General features: G+C 37.9%; 1 protein-coding gene across 5 annotated transcripts in view; it reads left to right on the forward strand.

Moving 5' to 3' along the window:
• The window catches only part of ctnnd2a (catenin (cadherin-associated protein), delta 2a), a 259425-nt gene that overhangs the window by 82841 nt on the left and 151169 nt on the right, over positions 1 to 25415 (forward strand). For 3 of the 5 annotated variants that reach the window (XM_058060561.2, XM_058060564.2, XM_058060563.2), the window contains exons 3-5: positions 1882 to 1994; positions 22924 to 22958; positions 23096 to 23200. In XM_058060561.2, the coding sequence (XP_057916544.2) occupies positions 1882 to 1994; positions 22924 to 22958; positions 23096 to 23200 (253 nt within the window). The remainder of the gene's footprint in view (positions 1 to 1881; positions 1995 to 22923; positions 22959 to 23095; positions 23201 to 25415) is intronic. The other 2 variants (XM_058060562.2, XM_058060565.2) reach the window with 1 other exon arrangement.

The following is a 25415-nucleotide window of genomic DNA, read 5'->3' on the forward strand; positions in this document are numbered from 1 at the left end:
GTTTTCAGATACAGTGGGATGGACGAAAAATGGCGTGACATGTACGATTAAAGGACGCGGATAGACGTGTCAACCTAAATGAATTTTTTGTATTTACATGTATATCAAATACCTTGGGGGGGGGGTACATTCAACCTTCATTTTTAGTCTTATTTATGTCTTAAATGCCTTATTTTTTGTTATTATGTCTACTATATTGGGTAAATGTCACTATAGGGGTGCTATTTCATGTGTAGAGGGCTCTACTTCCCAAGGACAAGTCTTATTTATGTCTCAAATGTCTTTTTTTCTCTTATTACGTCGACTATATTGGGTAATATGATTGTAATGGTGACTATAGGGATGCTATTTTATGTGTGGAGGGCTCTAATTAACATTATTTGTCCACTTTCCAAGGACAAGTCTTATTTATGTCTTAAATGTCTTATTTTCTCTTATTACGTCAACTATATTGGGTAATAGGATTGTAATGGGGACTATAGGGTTACTATTTTATGTGCGGAGGGCTCTAATGAACCGTATTTGTCCACTTGTCGCACAGTTTCTCGAGCACACATGCAGCAAAACACACCAGCACAAGTCTTATTTATGTTTCAAAGGTCTTATTTTGCTTTTATTATGTCTACTATATTGGGTAAATGTGACTATAGGGGTGCTATTTCATGTGTGGAGGGCTCTAATTAACGTTATTTGTCCACTTCCCAAGGACAAGTCTTATTTATGTCTCAAATGTCTTATTTTCTCTTATTACGTCTATTATATTGGGTAATAGGATTGTAATGGGGACTATAGGGGTGCTATTTCATCTCTGGGGGGCTCTAATAAGCCGTATTTGTCTACTTCCCAAGGACAAGTCTTATTTATGTCTCAAATGTCTTATTTTCTCTTATCACGTCGACTATATTGGGTAATATGATTGTAATGGGGACTATAGGGGTGCTATTTTATGTGTGGAGGGCTCTAATTAACGTTATTTGTCCACTTTCCAAGGACAAGTCTTATTTATGTCTCAAATGTCTTATTTTCTCTTATTACGTCGACTATATTGGGTAATAGGATTGTAATGGTGACTATAGGGATGCTATTTTATGTGTGGAGGGCTCTAATTAATGTTATTTGTCCACTTCCCAAGGACAAGTCTTATTTATGTCTCAAATGTCTTATTTTCTCTTATTACGTCTATTATATTGGGTAATAGGATTGTAATGGTGACTATAGGGGTGCTATTTCATCTCTGGGGGGCTCTAATAAACCGTATTTGTCTACTTCCCAAGGACAAGTCTTATTTATGTCTCAAATGTCTTATTTTCTCTTATTACGTCAACTATATTGGGTAATAGGATTGTAATGGGGACTATAGGGGTGCTATTTTATGTGTGGAGGGCTCTAATTAACGTTATTTGTCCACTTCCCAAGGACAAGTCTTATTTATGTCTCAAATGTCTTATTTTCTCTTATTACGTCTACCATATTGGGTAATATGATTGTAATGGGGACTATAGGGGTGCTATTTCATCTCTGGGGGGCTCTAATAAACCGTATTTGTCTACTTCCCAAGGACAAGTCTTATTTATGTCTCAAATGTCTTATTTTCTCTTATCACGTCGACTATATTGGGTAATATGATTGTAATGGGGACTATAGGGGTGCTATTTTATGTGTGGAGGGCTCTAATTAACGTTATTTGTCCACTTCCCAAGGACAAGTCTTATTTATGTCTCAAATGTCTTATTTTCTCTTATTACGTCTACTATATTGGGTAAATGTGACTATAGGGGTGCTATTTCATGTGTAGAGGTCTCTAATAGTATGACTCAGTTTTTTAACTTCCTCTTGCGCTTTTATGGAACCTCCATCTTTTCGTTTTCCTTCTCTCGACAGGAGCGGCAGTTTGAGCGCCTGACGCGGGAACTCGAGGCCGAGCGTCAGATCGTTGCCACCCAGCTGGAGAGATGCAAACTGGGATCAGAGGCGGGCAGCATGAGCAGCATCAGGTAACACATGCAAACACCTACTCCCCCCGCCCCCCTCTCTTTGTCTCCCCACATCCGAGATGGGGTGTCGCATTCATCCCCCTGTGTGTTGATCATTGAACATTCTGTATATGTGTGCACAAAATTCAAGTACTTGCGTGGGAGGTTTGGAGGTCCCGATTTTAGCATTTCATTAAGGATGCAAAAGTGAGTATAGTTATGTGTGCGTTTTTTTTTTTTTTTTTTGTATGTACTCTATGTGCCTGTTTTCACAGCCTCCCACACAAGTGTAAAGTTAGCTCATAATGGAGCAGATTTTGGCCGCTTTATGACAACAGTGCCTGGTTGCAGCATTATATACCTTCACCCCGCACTCTTGTTGCTCATACTTGTTCTGTATGGCAGCATCATTTTGGACATTTGTAAATTTGATAAAAAAAAAATACTCATTGCTCAGTTCATAAAGGCTTCGGGGCTGGGAGGAATTTTTACTTTTTTTAATTTTTTTTTATTTTTTAAACATGCTAGGTTAATTAGTGACTCCAAATTGTCCATAGATATGAATGTGAGTGTGAATGGTTGTTTGTCTATATATGCCCTGTGATTGGCTGGCTGGCGACCAGTCCAGGGTGTACCCCGCCTCTCACCCGAAAACAGCTGGGATAGGCTCCAGCACCTCCGGCGACCCTCGTGAGGAAAAAGCGGTAGAAAATGAATGAATGAGTTTCCAACCTTATAAATGTATTTAACAATATTAGAGCCCCCCAGACAGGAACTAGCACCCCTATAGTCAACTTGACACAGAATAAGACTTATAATTCAGTTTTTACTTACTGTGGTTCATTTATTATTTATTCTTCTAATTCTCGGCTGCACGGCGGTCGAGCGGTTAACGCACAGGCCTCACAGCTAGGAGACCCGAGTTCAATCCCACCCTCGGCCATCTCTGTGTGGAGTTTGCATGTTCTCCCCGTGCATGCGTGGGTTTTTTCCGGGTACTCCGGTTTCCTCCCACATTCCAAAAACATGCTAGGTTAATTAGCGACTCCAAATTGTCCATAGGTATGAATGTGAGTGTGAATGGTTGTTTGTCCATATGTGCCCTGTGATTGGCTGGCCACCAGTTTCAGGGTGTACCCCGCCTCTTGCCCGAAAACAGCTGGGATAGGCTCCAGCACCTCCGGCGACCCTCGTGAGGAAAAAGCGGTAGAAAATGAATGAATGAGTTTCCAACCTTATAAATGTATTTAACAATATTAGAGCCCCCCAAAAAGGAACTAGCACCCCTATAGTCAACTTGACACAGAATAAGACTTATAATTCACTTTTTACTTACTGTGGTTCATTTATTATTTATTCTTCTAATTCTTGGCTGCACGGCGGTCGAGCGGTTAACGCACAGGCCTCACAGCTAGGAGAACAGAGTTCAATCCCACCCTCGGCCATCTCTGAGTTTGCATGTTCTCCCTGTGCATGTGTGGGTTTTTTTCCGGGTACTCCGGTTTCCTCCCACATTCCAAAAACATGCTAGGTTAATTAGCGACTCCAAATTGTCCATAGGTATGAATGTGAGTGTGAATGGTTGTTTGTCTATATGTGCCCTGTGATTGGCTGGCCACCAGTTTTAGGGTGGCCCCGGCCTCTTGCCCGAAGACATCTGGGATAGGCTCCAGCACCCCCTTGATAAGCTGTAGAAAATGAATGAATGAACGAATGAATGATATAAGCAGTGTGTCACTGTCGCTATCCATGGTGCTGATTTTGCCACACAACTACATTACAAACCTAATTCTTTCGGAGCCCTGCATTGGAATTTAAACTCAGGCAATATAGGGCGTCAATATATACTAGTATCTGGGTTTACGGCCAACACCAAGTCAAGGTTATGACCACTGGTCTCTGGAAGGGTTGTCTTTACGATACCAAGAACCTGAATTAGCACATCATGTCAACCTAACCAGCCAAACATTCTCTCAGAGTCCAAAAGTTATTTTCAGTTGATGCAGTTCAGTAAGTCAGAAATGGATGCCGAGATGAGCGTGCCCCTGCATGCTAATGAGGGCGTTTTAATGTCAACAGTCTGGATCTTGTGCTCGCTATCTGCTCTCATTAAATCACACTGCTTTTTTGAAAGAGAGAGAAAAAAAAAATCCATATGTAAGATAGGTAGAAAGTTGGCTGGAAGTTATTTACTGCATGCACCCCCAGCGCTCCTTCCTGCCATGTCGCAGTGTATGCCATCATGAAAATTCGACATTCCTTTTTACTCCCTCCGGCAAGTTATCGTATACGTACGCACGCCTGAAGGCCGTCCAAACAAACTTTTGAACTTTTTCAATACTTGTTGCGGCAGGAATCTGTGATGACGCATTTTTGTGTTCCGGTTTTGTTATGCGCCAAACGAAAAAGTTGGAATCATCACTCGGTCTTTTGAATCGGGCTTCGTCCTTGCTGGAAATATTTTGATGATATAATGGCGCTGTACTTCTTATTATTTATTGCATTTTGTTGTTATTAAAAAGTAACTGCAATAATGATTTCATGCACGGGTGACCAAAATGCGGCCCGGGGGGTATTTGCAGCCCGCGTCACATTGTAGAAAAACTTGAAAAATAGAGCAAAAAGGCAAAACTGTAAAACAAAGCTTTGTGTGTATATATAAAGTTTTGAGCATTTTACAAATACATACAGTAAATCTAAAAGTACCCCCCCCCCCTGCCCCCCATGCGGGTCATGGTAGAAAAAGACTGGATTTAACATGAACCATAACAATAAACACTAATTTGAAAAAATATTTAGTAGAAATTATTTTTGTATTCATTCAAAATTATTATATTCATTAAATTATTCAAAAAAAATCATCAATTAATGTAATATTAAATTAATTTTATTTTTAATTATTTAATTATAAAATATTAAACATAGATTTTTTATCAGTAGAAATTATTTTTATTCATAAAAATATTTAAAAAATAATCAATTAATGTATTAATTAATGTATAATTATAAAAATATTAAATAAAATTGATTTTTTTATCAGTAGAATTTTTTTATTCATAACGAAATTATTAAAAAAAATCATCAGTTAATGTATTATTAAATCAATTTCATTTTAAATTATGTAATTATTAAAATATTAAATAAAAAAATATTTTTTTATTCATTAAAAAATATTTTTAAAAATCATCAATTATTATTTATTATTGAATCAATTTAATTTTAAATTATTTACTAATAAAAATATTAAATAAAATTTGATTTTTTTACATTTTTGATAATTTTTAAAAAATATCACAATTTAAATTAAATGTACTTATGGCAGGAATAAAAAAACAGCTTCCTCTTCAGGTGTTTTCAAAGCTTTAATAGGTTGACTTTACTTTTATTTTAGTTTTATTATACAGTACTTAACTTCTTTTTACACTTGTATGCCAGTTACAAATGTTCCATAAAAAGTGCCTGTACATTTCACAGGTAAGGTTTTATTATATCACATGTTCGCTTAGCATCATTTTCAAAGGGAAATATGAATAAGAGTGTGTTCATCCTTTGTAAGCGAGGCTACTGTAAAATATAGAAGAATATCTGCTGACGACTCTAATTAGACAGCATAATTAATTACCGTACTGTGTGAGTGTGAAAGTGCTATTGTCCTGCAGTTTTATCTTCAGTGCTTTAACTCTTTTGAGTGTGTGTGTGTGTGTGGGGGGGGGGGGGGGGGGGGGCGTCTGCACTCGTCTGCTGTCTCATGGTTGCGTCATCCCATGATAATCACACCAGATCTACGGGATTAGTTTCGCTTTTTGCCCGCCTCGGCGCTCATTATGACGGCGAGCCGACGTCGATCCCCGCGTGCACTTGAGCATGTGAATGCGCCTTAACTCGAAAAAACGTGTGATGTGCGTTTGTCGCCCCTTTCTGTGCACATCACATGCAAACATGTCCGCCTTTTATGTCATACCCCCCCCCCCCCCCCTTCTTGATTGACGCTATCCTTCCATTGCGATTGTTCCCGGGCCTAAGTATAGATAAGAGCATCTGCGGTATGACTGAGTGATCAGAGGATATCTGATACCATTCAATGAGACCATGCTAACCTCTTTGCAACATCAACGCTCATTTCCCTGTCCTTCATCAGGCCTTCTATGACAGGACGCATCTAAATATAGACTGGAGTGGTTCGCTATGAGGAAACCATTGCGACAATGAAGCGGTGCTAGGAATAGTGAAGGAAGGATGGGAGGGTTGAAGGATGGGAGGGTTGAAGGAATGCGTGAAGGAAGGAAGGAATGCGTGAAGGAAGGAAGGAAGGCTTGAAGGAAGGAAGTAAGGAAGCCTTGAAGGAAGGAAGGAAGGCTTGAAGGACCAAGGAAGGAAGGAAGAAAGGAAGGACCAAGGAAGGACCAAGGAAGGAAGGAAGAAAGGAAGGACCAAGGAAGGACCAAGGAAGGAAGGAAGGAAGGAAGGACCAAGGAAGGATTAAAGGAAGGGAGGATTGAAGGACTGAAGGAATGCGTGAAGGAAGGCGTGAAGGAAGTAAGGAAGGCGTGAAGGAAGGAAGGCTTGAAGGAAGGAAGGAAGGCTTGAAGGAAGGAAGTAAGGAAGCCTTAAAGGAAGGAAGGAAGGCTTGAAGGACCAAGGAAGAAAGGAAGGACCAAGGAAGGACCAAGGAAGGAAGGAAGGAAGGAAGGACCAAGGAAGGATTAAAGGAAGGGAGGATTGAAGGACTGAAGGAATGCGTGAAGGAAGGCGTGAAGGAAGTAAGGAAGGCGTGAAGGAAGGAAGGCTTGAAGGCTTGAAGGAAGGAAGGCTTGAAGGAAGGAAGTAAGGAAGCCTTAAAGGAAGGAAGGAAGGCTTGAAGGACCAAGGAAGAAAGGAAGGACCAAGGAAGGAAGGAAGGAAGGAAGGACCAAGGAAGGAAGGAAGGAAGGACCAAGGAAGGAAGGAAGACTTGAAGGAAGGAAGGAAGGAAGGAAGACTTGAAGGAAGGCGGGAAGGCTTGAAGGAGGGAAGGAAGGACCAAGGAAGCAAGGAAGGAAGGATCAAGGAAGGAAGGACCAAGGAAGGAAGTAAGGAAGGAAGGAAGGAAGGAAGGAAGGAAGGAAGGAAGGAAGGAAGGAAGGAAGGAAGGAAGGCTTGAAGGAAGGAAGGAAGGCTTGAAGGAAGGAAGGAAAGAAGGCTTGAAGGAAGGAGGGAAGACTTGGAGGGAAGGAAGGACCAAGGAAGGAAGGAAGGAAGGAAGGAAGGCTTGAAGGAAGGAAGGAAGGCTTGAAGGAGGGAAGGAAGGATCAAGGAAGGAGGGAAGGAAGGACCAAGGAAGGAAAGAAGGAAGGACCAAGGAAGGAAGGAAGGAAAGACCAAGGAAGGAAGGAAGGAAGGAAGGAAGGAAGGACCAAGGAGGGAAGGCTTGAAGGAGGGAAGGAAGAACCAAGGAAGGAAGGAAGGACTAAGGAAGGAAGGAAGGAAGGACCAAGGAAGGAAGGAAGGAAGGAAGGACCAAGGAAGGGAGGAAGGAAGTAAAGACCAAGGAAGGAAGTAAGGAAGGAAGTTTGGCTGATGCAGTTGAATGTGTATTAATTTCCTCTGCGTATTACTTTAAAAGTACATCATATTCTACTTTTCCGCAGCGTATTGCGTTACTTGATTTCCAAAATGGCCACCATTTTACGTCCGAGTTCATTTAAAGGACACGACCAAGACATCCTGTACCGACAACCTTTCCTCTTTAACTGGCGCTTGTCGTTTTACAGCCTTTTTTTTTGTTTTTTACATACTTTCCTTGTGTCCCTGGTCACTTCCTTGTTTTGGCCGCCATTAAAATACTATCCAATTAGATTCCTTTATCTCGCTATAGCTCACTCTCTTTTTCCCAAGTTGGGTGATAATGGAGGGATCCATCACACCATTAGCTGCGGGGCGCTTTTATACACTTAGCAAAATGCTGCATAGAGAGAACGGGAATTATAGGCCGCAGCCTCACACCTTGAAATATCCACCATGTTGGAGTTTGCATGCAAAAAAAAATGGGGGGGGGGCATGATGATAGGAAGAGTCCCGCTCCCTCCTAATGACTGATGATGCATTTCCACAAGAAGAAGAAGAGGAGGAAAAATGGTGGCAGGTGGGCACATTCCTCACCCAGCTGTGTGTGTGTGTGTTGGGGGGGGGGGGGGGGGGTACTGTCTATCTTTCTGTCTGCCTCTCCGTGTTGTTTCATCGCACACTTCTATCTATTCGTCTCTTAAATTGCATCTTCGGGCTTTGGAGGAGTGCAGTTTTTTTATTGTGGCACAATACTATTTATGGTGGAAGCCATCTTCTTTTGAGTTGGACGATTGTCCTCAAAATAAAGTTGGCTATATTTGAAATGAAGTCAAATATGACAATATGAATTAGTACAATTGTAAAAGAAATGTATCAGAAGAAGAAGAAATGAAACAAATATAAGGTATTCAAAGCCGTGATTGTAGGGGTGTTATTTCATGTCTAGAGGGCTCTAATCATGTTTGGAAAGGTCCCGCATTCCAAAAACATGCTAGGTTAATTAGCGACTCCAAATTGTCCATATGTGCCCTGTGATTGGCTGGCCACCAGTCCAGGCTCTACCCCGCCTCTCGCCCGAAGACAGCTGGGATAGGCTCCAGCACACCTGTGGACCTCGTGAGGATAAGCGGTAGAAAATTAAAAATTAGTTGCTAGCTATTAGTATGGTCACACCTAGCATAATGTTGCTTAGTCTTTATGTAAGTGTATATGCTAAGGTTAGCGTATTAACAATGTTAACATGCTAATTGTTAGCATGCTAACACCTAACATGAAAACAGTCTGAGTTTATATCTTTGAAAATGGCAAAAATAATCAAAAAGCTAACATGCTGTTGTTGGCGTTAACATGCGAAGTGTTGCTAGCATGCTAACAACTACTACAATAGCCCTTAGTCTTTGTATAAGTGTATATCTATGAAATTGATTAATATTAACATGCTCAGGTTAGCGTATTAATAATGTTAACATGCTAATTGTTAGCATAATAACACCTAACATGAAAACAGTCTAAGTTCATATCTTTGAAAATGGCAAAAATAATCAAAAAGCTAACATGCTGGTGTTGGCGTTAACATGCGAGGTGTTGCTAGCATGCTAACAGCTAGTACAATAGCCCTTAGTCTTTATGTAAGTGCATACCTATGAAATTGATTAATATTAACATGCTCAGGTTAGCGTATTAACAATGTTAACATGCTAATTGTTAGCATAATAACACCTAACATGAAAACAGTCTAAGTTCATATCTTTGAAAATGGCAAAAATAATCAAAAAGCTAACATGCTGGTGTTGGTGTTTCCATGTGAGGTGTTGCTAGCATGCTAACAACTATTACGATAGCCTTTTGTCTTTGTGTAAGTGTATACCTATGAAATTGATTAATACTAGCATGCTAAGGTTAGTGTATTAACAATGTTAACATGCTAAGTTTTAGCATGCTAACACCTAACATGAAAACAGTTTATATCTTTGAAAATGGCAAAAATAATCAAAAAGCTAACATGCTGGTGTTGGTGTTAACATGTGAGGTGTTGCTAGCATGCTAACAACTATTACGATAGCCTTTAGTCTTTGTGTAAGTGTATACCTATGAAATGGATTAATACTAGCATGCTAAGTTTGGCGTATTAATAATGCTAACATGCTAATTTTTAGCATGCTAACACCTAACATGAAAACAGTCTAAGTTTATATCTTTGAAAATGGCAAAAATAATCAAAAAGCTAACATGTGAGATGTTGCTAGCATGCTAACAACTAGTACAATAGCCATTAGTCTTTATGTAAGTGCATATCTATGAAATTGATTAATACTAACATGCTCAGGTTAGCGTATTAACAATGCTAACATGCTAATTGTTAGCATGCTAACATCTAACATGAAAACAGTATGTTAAAAAAGCTAACATGCTAGGTGTTAACATTCAAGGTGTTTCTAGCATGCTAACAACTAGCACAATAGCCCTTAGTCTTTATGTAAGTGCATATCTATGAAATTAATTAATACTAACATGCTCAGGTTAGTGTATTAACAATGCTAACATGCTAATTGTTAGCATGCTAACACCTAACATGAAAACAGTATGTTAAAAAAAGCTAACATGCTAGGTGTTAACATTCGAGGTGTTGCTAGCATGCTAACAACTAGCGCAATAGCCCTTAGTCTTTGTGTAAGTGTAAGTTTATACCAATGAAAATGGCTTAAAAGCTAATGTTAGCTTGCTCACAAATAACATGAAAAATTATGTTTATTCATTTGAAAATTGACAAAAATCTTACAAGGTAACACAGCCTGATAGCACATAGTTTTAATGAAAGATTATACCAATAAAAATTTGAATTTTTCGATAGCATTGTGTCACAAAATAACAAATTTTTGGAGACGTTTTGGATTGGCCGGAGCCTATCCCAGATGATTTGGACTTTTGGACAATTTAGAGTCTTTTATTAGCCTAAAATGTTTGTTGTTGGAATGTGGGACCAAGCTTCAGCACCCAGATTCCCAAACGGAAATTTCATACAACATGCTAATCATTCGGTCATCGTGCGGCGGTCCCAATCAAAAGCACCTAGGAGCCACAAAAACTGAATAAAATTCAGTGCTGTAAATGTATCGGTTCCTTTCCAAGATGTCAAACCATCTCGGCGTTTGTTAGCGATGACATCCTCGGACCTAGAGTCCATGTGCCTGTCATCCTGAAGCCAAATAAATGGGGGCCATGTTTATTCCTGTAGGAGTCAGCAGCTGGTGACTCCGTGTCAGCGGCAAGGAGAGATGGAGGCCTTCGAGGCAACAGTAGCATTGTGTGGAAGTGTGTGTGTGTTGCCGTGCGACCCATGTGCATGTGCGTGTCCCCACGCTGAGGGTAATCGGGGGGGGTGTTTGCTTCATTAAACATGCAAATGAATGCTTATCTTCCCCCAACACCAGATATTGGTGAAAATAGATAAGAAGCGACCATGCTTCCATGCCAGGGAGGCAGCCGGAGAAAAGAGTGTGTCATAGAAAGTGAGAGAAACATTGCAACCAAAACATTGACAGTGAATGGCAAAATGGAGAAAAAAAGTCAGAGTAGTATAAACATTTTCAATACGAGTTTTTTGTGGATAATTTTGCCATAATATTTTATATAACAACACACCTGACGCCATAGTATTTCCTATCTGGTGTTTTTGCATAGCAGCATCATAAATGATGTTGGTTGGGTCCAACTCGGGTAATACTAAATACGCAAGAGAAGTATTTATTTTATACTAATGTACATTGTTTTTTTTCCACCCCACATCCAAAATGCTGACGTGTGCTGAGTGGGCTCCACTGTGCCGAAGTTCCCTGCACCTTAATTACATAAAAAAAAAATAATAAAAAAATTCTGAGCATGATTTTCTCTCCTTGGAATATTGGTGTAGTTTTTGTAAAAGCAAAGTACTACAATAAATACTTTATTGACCATAAAAGCTCAAGAGGCTTCAAACAATGTTATAAAGTTACTGACTCTATTCTGTTGGTATTTCCTGGCTATGTCACTGGTGTGTATGTGAGTGACCGGAAGAAAAGCTCTGTTGCTTGGAAACTGTAAATATAAGACAACAAGTTTTTTGTGGGCTGGGTCAGTACAGTTACTATGAATTCCGTTTGTGGTTTTCCTGGCTTTGTGGCCTGAGGGACTCCCGTGATGATTGATTTTGTACAGTTGGAACCTTAAGGCTGGTTGGAGCATTCAATATCTATTTTGGCTGTTTTTTTCATTAATTTTTTAAATTTTTTTATTGGCCCGTTGCAACTTGTATTGAGGAAAAAGTCCTAATTTTATAAGAAAAAGTTTGTAATATTTTATATTATTTTAGGAGCTTGCATTATATTAAAATATTCAAGAAAAAATACATTTTAAACTTATTTTAGGGGGAATAATGTCACAAGAATAAAGTCCAAATATTATGGGAATAAAGTCAAAATATTACGAGAATTTTTTTTTAGAATTAACGCCTAAAATTATATTAAATAATATTATATAAATGACGTTTTAGTCGCGCAAAGTGGAAAATAAAGTCAAAATATTATGGGAATAAAGTCAAAAATTCTGAGAATTTTTTTTTTAGAATAAATTCTCAAGATTATATTAAATAATATTTTATAAATGACGTTTTAGTAGCAAAGAGTTGAAAGTAAAATCAAAATATTATGGGAATAAAGTCAAAACATTACGAGAATTTTTTTTTTGGGAATATATTCTCAAGATTATATTAAATAATATTTTATAAATGATGTTTTGGGAGTAACGAGTTGAAAGAAAAGTCCAAATATTATGGTAATAAAGTATAAATATTACTAGAAGTGAATTTACAAGAATTATTTAAGAAGCAAGTTGAAATAATTCAAATAAAAACAGCAAAAATGGCGAAAAAAATAATTTTCGGCGTAAACCCACGCATGCACCGTGCGTCCCAAAGAGTGACGTTGATACAAATAATATGCTTTTTCCGAGATGCAGTTTTTTCTTGAAATATACGTAACCTTTTAGCATATTAGCATATCTGCATGTGTGGCTTTTTATTTTATTGTTATATATGTTGTGCGTTTAAAATACTTGTACCAGTATCAATCCCAAGTTCCGGTGCCAGATGGTTCCTGCATGCGCCCGTGCGTTCCGGGTCGTCGATGGAGTTGTTGAGTCATTGCGGAGCAGACGTGATGATATATTGTTATAGGCGGACCAGCCAGCTCCTCTCCCGCCACTTAATTAAAAAACGCCAGTCCCAGGGTCCCCCCCCCCCGCATGTCACATCCTATCCTTCTCATCCATCAGCCTCACTCTGCTGTAAATAAATACTGTATATATATATATATATATATATATATATATATATATATATACTATACACGCGTACGAGTACAGCCTCATCAAATATCGCACCTACGCTCGGTTATTTGTGTTATTTATCTTTCTTGCGGCTCATTCGCCGCCGTCGCGCCGCAGATATGTGAACCATGAGTGATTGGTTTACAGTAAATGACCGTGTGATAGTTTATACTCTTGTGATGAATTCAATGACGCTACACCCAATCACGTGTTGCCTATTTCATTCAAATAATAATTAAGATTTGCAGATTTACTCCACATGATGGATTGTCGCTCCGTCGCTATGGATAAGAGTGGTTCAGATAGCTGACTTTCATGCTCGATTCCCCATTGACAGATGCCAAATATTATTGGAATAAAGTCAAAATATTACGAGAATTTTTTTTTGAGCATTAACTCCTAAGATTATATTAAAAAAATATTATATAAATGACGTTGAACTGTTTGGCTTTGCTTCATATTGATTCGCTCCATCTATGGGCTAAACCATTCATGCCCTGCGGCTGTTTTTTTAAACGCCCTCGGCATTATTGTGAAATAGCATTAAACAAGACAAAACACCATCAAAATGCAAAAATATAATATAAAAATATAATAAAATAATTTATTAAATTAAATTTAATAATAATTATTAAATATAAAATAATGTAATAAATACTGTAATATAAAAATATAATAAATAATTTATTACATTTAATTTATTAATAATTATTAAATATAAAATAATATAATAAAAATATATTATAAAATATATAATAAAATAATTTGTTAAATTTAAATTATTAATAATATTAAATATAAAATAATATAATATAAAACATAATAAAATAATTTATTAAATTGAATTTATTAATTATTAATTATAAAATAATATAATGAATAATATATTATAAAATATCTAATAAAATAGATAAAATATAAAATAACTAATAAAAAATATAAAAATATAAAAATATAAAATATCTAATAAAATTAGTTATTAATAATTATTAAATATAAAATAATATAATATCAAATATAATAAAATAATTTTCTTAAATGTTATTTATTCGTAATTATTATAAAATAATATAATATAAAAAATATAATAAATAAATATATATAAAAATGATATTTTTTCAAGAATAATTATTATGGGAAATAGACCTTACATTGACAGAAACTATAGCATGAAGTTGAAAAAGTAAGGAAATTCTTTCTTTTAATGTCGTGCTGTCGTGTTAGCGGAGACCTGTAAATAATATAATATAAAATACGTATATAATAAATAAATATATTTTTTTAAGAATAATTATTATGGGAAATTACATTACATTGACAGAAAGTATGGCATGCAGTTGAAAACGTAAGGAAATTCTTTCTTTTAATGTCATGCTGTCATGTTAGCGGATACCTACACGGATGTAGCTGGGCTAATGCAACTTGACCCAAATATATCTTGGACGTTTTTGCACCATTTCCTCCTAAATTGTTGTCACAGAATTTGGCAGGGTGAGAATCACGCGTCTCAAGCCAGTGTGGAGGGGGGGTTGGGGGGGGGTTCATAAAGAGACACAGCTTACAGGCACACACCTCCATCACATGCGGCGACACAATAACAGTCTTCCTCTGAAGTAAAAGCTACTGATAGCACCCTCCCTCTAAATCATACGTTAGATTATCCCTGGTGGGTTGAGTGATTTCGGCTGCCTCGGCCCCCGAAGCTCCGAGACTCCAACTAAGACATCAAATGTGAGTGGCAACGGACAAACAGGATGCAGCACTCCGCTTCAAGAATGCGTGAAATCAACAATAGCGGTGATTGATTACTCATCGGCCCAAAATTGAGATTGACAATCCATCATTTTTAAATGATATTTTTTGGCTTCATTTCTCTGTATGTGTGTCGACGGCGTTGACAGCTCATATAACATTTTAATTTTTCCCTATTTTTTTTTATGCTCATGACTGACAAGAAAATGCTTCCCCTGTCAAACAGACGTTCCTTTGAAACGCAAATTAAACGGTTATGGAGCCGGTATTGTAGGCCCATTTCATTCCTTGGACTTTTATATCCATGAGGTTCGGAAGTCCCGTATTCCCATTCATATGTAAATGCTCAACGTTACGTTAAGTTCAATGTTTGCTAAACAAAGTGAGTAAATCCCCATTTAAAGGACAACTGCACTATTTTGGGAAATCATCAACAATCCGGACATGAAGACACATGTCTTGCTCTTTTGTATGCGTTCTAAAGATATCAAAACGGCTAAAATAATGTTAAAATCATATTTAGAAGGTCGTAAACATGTTTTCTATGGTGTAACTTTGAAAATATTGTAGGCCGGAAGCAATGAACCGCAATAAATAAGGGGTTTGCTATACAGCCCAGGTGCTCAAAGTGTGGCCCCGGGGCCATTTGTTGCACCCTGTTTTTTTTTTTGTTTTTTTTAATGGCCCGTGGCACATTCTAAAAATATAATTTCACAAGAAAAATGGGGAAATTGGTACAAATTTTACAAGAATGAAGTGAAAATATGAAGAAAAAAAGGTGGAATTTTATGTGAAAAACATAATGCTATGAGGAAAAATAAGCATTTATTAGACAAATAATAATAAAATAGTTAATAAAATATAAAAGTTTTTAAGTTTTAATAAGATAAATAAAACTAAAATAAAACTAAAATAAAACTAAAATAAAACTAAAATAAAACTAAAATAAAACCAAAATAAAACCAAAATAAAACTAAAATAAAACTAAAATAAAACTAAAATAAAACTAAAATAAAACTAAAAAAATAATTAATCAAGTTGTAATTTTTGGAAAATTAGGTTCTAAAAAGTTATAATTTATAATACAAGGATTATGTAAGAAAAGTTTAAATATAAAAAAAATAATGAAAAAAAACAGTGTCGTTTACTTTTTCACTTCTATCAAAAATCTGAGATGAACCTTTCTTCCTAAAATATTAACAACAAATAGCATCATTTTCCTAAATCTTAAAATGACACTCGCTTACTTGCATTTTTCCCTGCATGACGCTCGGTGGACAAGGTTTGAGCCCCCCAGTGCAAACACAAGTGAGTGCCAAGATAAATAGTGTCTTGCTTCCAGTCAAGCCTGGTGGTGGTAGCGCTATGGTCTGGGGCTGCATGACAGCTGCTGGCACAGTGGGGAGCTGCGGTTCACTGAAGGGAAACATTAATTCTCAGCGCATGAGAGCATGATTCCATCTCTTGGGGGGAGGGGGGGGGGAACTAGGCCGTATGGCAGCTTCGTTTTCAGCTGTACACTGACTACTCCATGTTTTATTCCATATTTGTGTATTGAGTTGGAATATACTTGCATTGCAACTTCTCACCAAGGGAACGCAAAGCTTTTAATCTGTACCCGTGCATTATGTCATAACATCTTGTTGTAATGATCCTCGGAGTTATAATTTAAATTTTCCCACTCATAATAACACAGGACACAGCCCGTGTCAGGGCACACGTCGCTGGTGAATTATGCATGCAGATATTCCGCAAGTCCTTCCTGCCACAGGCTTTCATGAATGTGTGTGTGTGCTTTTATGCTAAGACAAATGCATTTCCCCTTCTCGGGGATTAATAAAGTTTATCTTATCTGTATGGGTGCAAGGCAGCGATCGCTTAACTGCCATGATAGCTATAATAGCTGGGTGATTCAGACACACACACACACACAGAGCAGATGCTCCATAGCCGAACGCATCACACTAACCTGAGACGCATGCGTTTATGACACGGCAATTACGACACAATTGTATGCACGGTAGTAGTTTGTATGCGGCAACGAGCTGTTAAAGATCCTTTTGGTCTGGAATCTGTGGAAAAACATGGATTTGTAAGTGTTTAACAGTTAACTCCAGAAGGTCCGACTCTAACCAAAACAAACTCTAACTGAATCACTTCTTCCCATAAGAAAGCCTGTTTATATTGTGTGTGTAAGATGTCAAAACACAAATCCAATCTGGAATCTGTGAAAAAAATGGATTGTAAGTGTTTGTGGGGTATTGTAGAAGCTCCAGAAGGTCCGACTCTAACCAAAACACACTCTAACCGAATCACTTCTTCCCATAAGAAGTAGAAAGCCTGTTTATATTCTGTGTGGAAGACGTTAAAACATAAATCCAATCTGGAATCTGTGAAAAACATGGCTTGTGTTTGTGGGGTATTGTAGTAGAACATAAACTTAACTGCAGAAGGTCCGACTCTAACCAAAACATACTCTAACCGAATCACTTCTTCCCATAATGGAAGACGTTAAAACACAAATCCAATCTGGAATCTGTGAAAAACATGGATTGTAAGTGTTTGTGGGGTATTGTAGAACATAAACTTAACTCCAGAAGGTCCGACTCTAACCAAAACAAACTCTAACCGAATCACTCCTTCCCATAAGAAGTAGAAAGCCTGTTTCCTTTTAGTTTTGGATGACGTTAAAACACAAATCCAATCTGGAATCTGTGACAAACATGGATTGTAAGTGTTTTTGGGGTACTGTAGAACATACAGTTCACTCCAGAAGGTCCGACTCTAACCAAAACACACTCTAACCGAATCACTTCTTCCCATAAGAAGTAGAAAGCCTATTTATATTCTGTTTTGGAAGACATTAAAACACAAATCCAATCTGGAATCTGTGAAAAACATGGATTGTAAGTGTTTGTGGGGTATTGCAGAAGCTCTAGAAGGTCCGACTCTAACCAAAACAAACTCTAACCGAATCACTTCTTCCCATAAGAAATAGACTACCTGTTTATATTCTGTGTGGAAGACGTTAAAACACAAATCCAATCTGGAATCTGTGAAAAACATGGATTGTAAGTGTTTGTGGGGTAGTGTAGAACATACACCTAACTCCAGAAGGTCCGACTCTAACCAAAACACACTCTAACCGAATCACTTCTTCCCATAAGAAGTAGAAAGCCTGTTTATATTCTGTGTGGAAGACGTTAAAACATAAATCCAATCTGGAATCTGTGAAAAACATGGCTTGTGTTTGTAGGGTATTGTAGTAGAACATAAACTTAACTGCAGAAGGTCCGACTCTAACCAAAACATACTCTAACCGAATCACTTCTTCCCATAAGGGAAGACGTTACTAAAACACAAATCCAATCTGGAATCTGTGAAAAACATGGATTGTAAGTGTTTGTGTGGTATTGTAGAACATAAACTTAACTCCAGAAGGTCCGTCTCTAACCAAAACAAACTCTAACCGAATCACTTCTTCCCATAAGAAGTAGAAAGCCAGTTTCCTTTTAGTTTTGGATGACGTTAAAACACAAATCCAATCTGGAATCTGTGACAAACATGGATTGTAAGTGTTTTTGGGGTACTGTAGAACATACAGTTTACACCAGAAGGTCCGACTCTAACCAAAACACACTCTAACCGAATCACTTCTTCCCATAAGAAGTAGAAAGCCTATTTATATTCTGTTTGGAAGACGTTAAAACACAAATCCAATCTGGAATCTGTGAAAAACATGGATTGTAAGTGTTTGTGGGGTATTGCAGAAGCTCTAGAAGGTCCGACTCTAACCAAAACAAACTCTAACCGAATCACTTCTTCCCATAAGAAATAGACTACCTGTTTATATTCTGTGTGGAAGACGTTAAAACACAAATCCAATCTGGAATCTGTGAAAAACATGGATTGTAAGTGTTTGTGGGGTAGTGTAGAACATACACCTAACTCCAGAAGGTCCGACTCTAACCAAAACACACTCTAACCGAATCACTTCTTCCCATAAGAAGTAGAAAGCCTGTTTATATTCTGTGTGGAAGACGTTAAAACATAAATCCAATCTGGAATCTGTGAAAAACATGGCTTGTGTTTGTGGGGTATTGTAGTAGAACATAAACTTAACTGCAGAAGGTCCGACTCTAACCAAAACATACTCTAACCGAATCACTTCTTCCCGTAAGGGAAGACGTTACTAAAACACAAATCCAATCTGGAATCTGTGAAAAACATGGATTGTAAGTGTTTGTGTGGTATTGTAGAACATAAACTTAACTCCAGAAGGTCCGACTCTAACCAAAACAAACTCTAACCGAATCACTTCTTCCCATAAGAAGTAGAAAGCCAGTTTCCTTTTAGTTTTGGATGACGTTAAAACACAAATCCAATCTGGAATCTGTGACAAACATGGATTGTAAGTGTTTTTGGGGTATTGTAGAACATAAACTTAACTCCAGAAGGTCCGACTCTAACCAAAACAAACTCTAACCGAATCACTTCTTCCCATAAGAAGTAGAAAGCCAGTTTCCTTTTAGTTTTGGATGACGTTAAAACACAAATCCAATCTGGAATCTGTGACAAACATGGATTGTAAGTGTTTTTGGGGTACTGTAGAACATACAGTTCACTCCAGAAGGTCCGACTCTAACCAAAACACACTCTAACCGAATCACTTCTTCCCATAAGAAGTAGAAAGCCTATTTATATTCTGTTTGGAAGACGTTAAAACACAAATCCAATCTGGAATCTGTGAAAAACATGGATTGTAAGTGTTTGTGGGGTATTGCAGAAGCTCTAGAAGGTCCGACTCTAACCAAAACAAACTCTAACCGAATCACTTCTTCCCATAAGAAATAGACTACCTGTTTATATTCTGTGTGGAAGACGTTAAAACACAAATCCAATCTGGAATCTGTGAAAAACATGGATTGTAAGTGTTTGTGGGGTAGTGTAGAACATACACCTAACTCCAGAAGGTCCGACTCTAACCAAAACACACTCTAACCGAATCACTTCTTCCCATAAGAAGTAGAAAAACTGTTTATATTCTGTGTGGAAGATGTTAAAACACAAATCCAATCTGGAGTCTGTGAAAAACATGGATTGTAAGTCTTTTTGGGGTACTTTAGAACATACAGTTAACTCCAGAAGGTCGGACTCTAACCAAAACACACTCTAACCAAATCACTTCTTCCCATAAGAGGTAGAAAAACTGTTTATATTCTGTGTAGAAGACGTTAAAACAGACCGTTTCGGCGGGAAGCACAAATCCAAGGAAATGTCGCTGGAATAGGTGCAGATTCTATAAGATCTAGAAAGCTATTGTGTGTAACTGCTCTATAGGAGTCCACAATTCAATACATTCATTAATTTTTTAATGCTTATCCTCACAAAGGGGGTGCTGGAGCCTATCCCAGCTGTCTTCAGGCAAGAGAGAGGCGGGGTCCACCCTGGACTGGTGGCCAGCCAATCACAGGGCACATATAGTCAAACAACCATTCACACTCACATGCATACCTATGGACAATTTGGAGTCGCTAATTTTAGAAACTGGAATATCCGGAGAAAACCCACACATGCAAACTCCATGGCCAAGCGTGGGATTGAACTCGGGTCTTCTAGCTGCGAGGTCTGCGTGCTAACCACTCCTCCACCATGCAGCCACAACAAAAATGAACATAATGGTTCCCCTTTAAGAATGCAGTGAGAGCCGCATTTTCTGTCCCGTGTCGCATTGTTTTCTCCCGTTTTGAGTGCAAATGGCTCCTCTTTGTCGCAGCTGTCAGCAGCCACGCATTGAAGGTACTTTCAGTCAAAAACTTTGACAAGTTTTGTTTGTCTTCCAACTGGACCGTTGAACTGTCAACATTCACAAAAGTTTGTCTTCAGCACCCGCAGGGAGGGAGCACAATAGACGGCTTTCTGGTATAAAAAGTATTAAAAAAATACAACACCGCATGATACCGGAACACAACTTTACCTTTTTTACGGTACACAAAATCGTCACACAAAAAAAGCAGAAACCTACACAAACACACACAAAGACAAAGCCGTCTGCTCTGATTGACAGCTTCTAGTTATCGTGTCACCCTGACAATGATGAAGCACTGATGGTTGTTATGACAACCATCAGTGGGCGGATGTATATCATCACAAAGGACAGATCCATAAAAATGACGCTCTGAGCTCCGTGCCAAAAATCTGCGGCGCAGCAAGTCGGCAGGAAATGTTGACTCGGAACGGCAGAGGGCGCCGTGAGATTTAAACGCTTGGAAGTGACGGTTATGTAAAGTGTGCGTTTCAGTTAGAGTCGGACCTTCTGATGCTAACCAAGGTTCCATTGTTTTATGGCCACTGCAAAGCAAAGTCTGTGTTGAAAATCTATGACTATTTGCGTACATTTTCCGGTTAGTGTATGTAAAATTATCATTTTTCTGAATGGAAAATGTATCTGGTTAGAGTATGTTTCAGTTAGAGTTGGACCTTCTGATGCTAACCAAGGTTTTACGGCCATTGCAAAGCAAAGTCTGTGTTGAAAATCTATGACTATATTTGCGTACGTATACCATTTATATGCGTTTTCAATTGTTTTCTGCATGTAAAATTATAATTTTTCTAATGGGAAAAATTTATTTGGTTAGAATACGTTTCAGTTCAAGTTGGACCTTCTGATGCTAACCAAGGTTCCACTGTTTTATGGCCATTGCAAAGCAAAGTCTGTGTTGAAAAATCGATGACTGTATTTGCGTACATGTTCTGGTTAGTGTACAATATGCCGCACATCTTGTCAGTGTTAATACACTGCATGAGTACAAGTGTGTTCTTGATGTATTTTTATTCCAAAATATGTCTTCAATATTTATCTATCCCTTTCATCTGTCATTTATATGCGTTTTCAATTGTTTTCTGCATGTAAAATTATAATTTTTTAATGCAAAAAATGTATTTGGTTAGAGTACGTTTCAGTTAGAGTCGGACCTTCTGATGCTAACCAAGGTTCCACTGTTTTACAGCCATTGCAATGCAAAGTCTGTGTTGAAAATCTATGACTATATTTGCGTACGTATACCATTTATATGCGTTTTCAATTGCTTTCTGCATGTAAAATTATAATTTTCTAATGGGAAAACTGTATTTGGTTAGAGTATGTTCCAGTTACAGTCGGACCTTCTGATGCTAACCAAGGTTCCACTGTTTTATGGCCATTGCAATGCAAAGTCTGTGTTGAAAATCTATGACTGTATTCGCGTACATTTTCCGGTTAGTGTACAATATGCCACACATCTTCTTAATGTTAATACACTGCATGAGTCCAAGTGTGTTCTTGATGTATTTTTATGACAAAACATGTCTTCAATATTCATCTATCCCTTTCATCTGTCATGTATATGCGTTTTCAATTGTTTTCTGCAAGTAAAATTATAATTTTTTTATGCAAAAAATGTATTTGGTTAGAGTACGTTTCAGTTAGAGTCGGACCTTCTGATGCTAACCAAGGTTCCACTGTTTTACGGCCATTGCAATGCAAAGTCTGTGTTGAAAATCTATGACTATATTTGTGTACGTTTACCATTTATATGCGTTTTCAATTGTTTTCTGCATGTAGAATTATAATTTTTCTAATGGGAAAAATGTATTTGGTTAGAGTATGTTTCAGTTAGAGTCGGACCTTCTGATGCTAACCAAGGTTCCACTGTTTTATGGCCATTGCAATGCAAAGTCTGTGTTGAAAATCTATGACTGTATTCGCGTACATTTTCCGGTTAGTGTACAATATGCCACACATCTTGTCAATGCTAATACACTGCATGAGTGTGTTCTTTATGTATTTTTATTACAAAATATGTCTTCAATATTCACTCATCCCTTTCATCTGTCATTTATATGCGTTTTCAATTGTTTTCTGTATGTAAAATTATAAATTTGCTAATGGGAAAAATTTATTTGGTTAGAGTACGTTTCAGTTAGAGTCGGACATTCTGATGCTAACCAAGGTTCCACTGTTTTAAAGCCATTACAAAGCAAAGTCTGCGTTTCCTTTCTAAATAGACATTTATTTGACACTGAAAATGGTCAATTTCATGTTGATTTGAAATGCCTCCATTCTGTTGTCACTGTTTAACAAGTGTCGAGACGCATTATGCAGTGCCATGTCACCAAGTGAAATCAGCGTTTGTGTGAAAGAGGATGGTTTGACTTATTAGTGTTGTGTTATAAGTTGAGGTAAGACATGCAGTTTTTTTTTTTTGCAACAAAGTAATGTCTCTTTTTTGTGTGTGTTGTCCTCCTTTTGCAGTTCGGCAGATGAGCAGTTTCGTTGGAATGCTCAAGGTAAGACCATGATCACCGTAGTTCCCTTGCAGGCGGAGCACTTTGCTCCTTGTCGGTGTTACAACATTGGTTGTGTTACTACTCTGGCGTGTACCAAGCCAAATTCTGTTATGACATGGCATGTTGTCTTTCCTCAGCAGATGGACAAAAGGATATTGAGGATGAGTTGACCACCGGTTTGGAGTTGGTGGATTCCTGCATCCGTTCCCTCCAGGAATCAGGAATCCTTGACAGCGTGGAACGTGAGTGTGTTTATCAGCATGTTTGTGGAACCTGAATTGGGCTAACACTAAAACTAATGAGGAACTAATGACTAAGGCGCATACATTTAGAGTAGTTACTGAGGAACTAATGAAGTAGTAAAGAGTGGAGTAGTTGACAAGGAACTAAAGTACTAACAAGTAGAGTAGTGACTGAGGAACTAAGGGGCATGCATTTAGAGTAGTTATTGAGGAACTAATGATGTACTAAAGAGTAGAGTAGTTAAGGAACTACAGTTCTAATGAGTAGAGTAGTTACTGAGAAACTAAAAGTACTAAAGAGGAACTAATGAGTAGAGTAGTTACTGAGGAACTAATGAAGTACTCAAGAGTAGAGGAGTTACTGAGGAACTAATGAAGAACTAAAGAGAAACTAACAAGTAGAGTAGTTACTGAGGAGCTAATGAAGAACTAAAGAGGAACTAATGAGCAGAGTAGTTACTGAGGAACTAATGAAGTACGAATGAGGAACTAATGAGTAGAGTAGTTACTGAGGAACTAATGAAGTACTAAAGAGTAGAGTAGTTGATCAGGAACTGAAGGACTAACGAGTAGAGTAGTTACTGAGGAACTAATGGAGAACTAAAGAGGAACTAATGAGTAGAGTAGTCACTGAGGAACGAATGAAGTACTAAAGAGTAGAGTAGTTGATAAGGAACTAAAGTACGAATGAGAAGAGTAGTTACTGAGGAACTAAGGGGCATGCATTTAGAGTAGTTACTGAGGAACTAATGACGTACTAAAGAGTAGAGTAGTTGATAAGGAGCTAAAGTACTAACGAGAAGAGTAGTTACTGAGAAACTCAGGGACATACATTTAGAGTAGTTACTGAGGAACTAATGACGTACTAAAGAGTAGAGTAGTTGCTAAGGAACTAAAGTACTAACGAGAAGAGTAGTTACTGAAGAACTAAGGGACATACATTTAGAGTAGTTACTGAGGAAATAATGAGTAGAGTAGTTACTGAGGAACTAAGGGACATACATTTAGAGTAGTTACTGAGGAAATAATGAGTAGAGTAGTTACTGAGGAACTAAGGGACATACATTTAGAGTAGTAACTGAGGAACTAATGAAGTACTAATGAGGAACTAACGAGTAGAGTAGTTACTGAGGAACTAAGGGACATACATTTAGAGTAGTTACTGAGGAAGAAATGAGTAGTGGTTAGGGTTATGTAGGTAGGTTCGTTCCTCATTAACTACTGTACTTTTGTGTACCTTATTGTAACATGTTACTTTGTATTTTAGCCACCCAGATGGACTTATGGCCCATTTTTGGGTCCGGATCCACCGGTTGAGAATCTGTGTTCTTGTTTTGTACAATGCATGAATGTGCAAATGGTACAAACCAAGTAGGCAACATTAAAGAGCATAAAATTGATGCACGCCAGATATGATGAACGGTTGCTCATTATGCAAACATGATGTATACTCTATAGTAAATGTAGCGTATGCTAATGCTAATGTCTATTCTGGCCGCGATAGCTCAAAAGCCGGCGAGGTCTGACACGTTTTATACCGCTGGTTTGTTTAGATAAGAAACAGGTTTTTGCATGTGTAAGCACATGCAACGTAGCGAGAGATCATTTGAAAGCCGTATCATGCTAACAGGAAATAGAATAGCGCTTTTATGGAATTTGATGCCTTTGTGATTGCTGCTATTGTGGCTCTTCCAGCTGTTTTGCAAATGGGACGCTCTCACATGTAGCTCAATGTGGTGATGCAGATAAATTCAACTTATCATGCAATGGGGGGGGGGGGGGGTGGGGGGGGTGAAAAATAGGAATCTCCATTATCTATGTATGTATGCCAAGTTGCAGTGTGAGATTGTGAATCTTTCATATTCGGAGATATGTGTAATGTGTCATAGACACACACACACACACACACACACACACACACACAGCTAATTATAAATGCATGGAACACCTGTTCAACCCCCGACTTCCACAACCCGCTTTTTTTCTCCTCACATGCACCGACTCAACAAACATGTGCATATCTTTCGAGTTTTTTCATACCGCAAAAAACACCAAAAGCTAGCTTTGACGGCTCCGAGAGCGCCGACTCACACAATGTATGTGTTAATAATTTATTAAAAAAAAGCCAGGCTTTGCATGGGGATGGGATAAGACGAGCATTTTGTGAAGGCGAGAAGCCTCGGAGTTTGATCGGAGTCCGCAGGCTCACACGGAG

This window comes from Doryrhamphus excisus, linkage group LG5 (genome assembly GCF_037039965.1).
Source record: "Doryrhamphus excisus strain RoL-2023G ecotype Guam linkage group LG5, RoL_Dexc_Guam_v1.1, whole genome shotgun sequence".
Lineage (NCBI taxonomy): Eukaryota > Metazoa > Chordata > Actinopteri > Syngnathiformes > Syngnathidae > Doryrhamphus > Doryrhamphus excisus.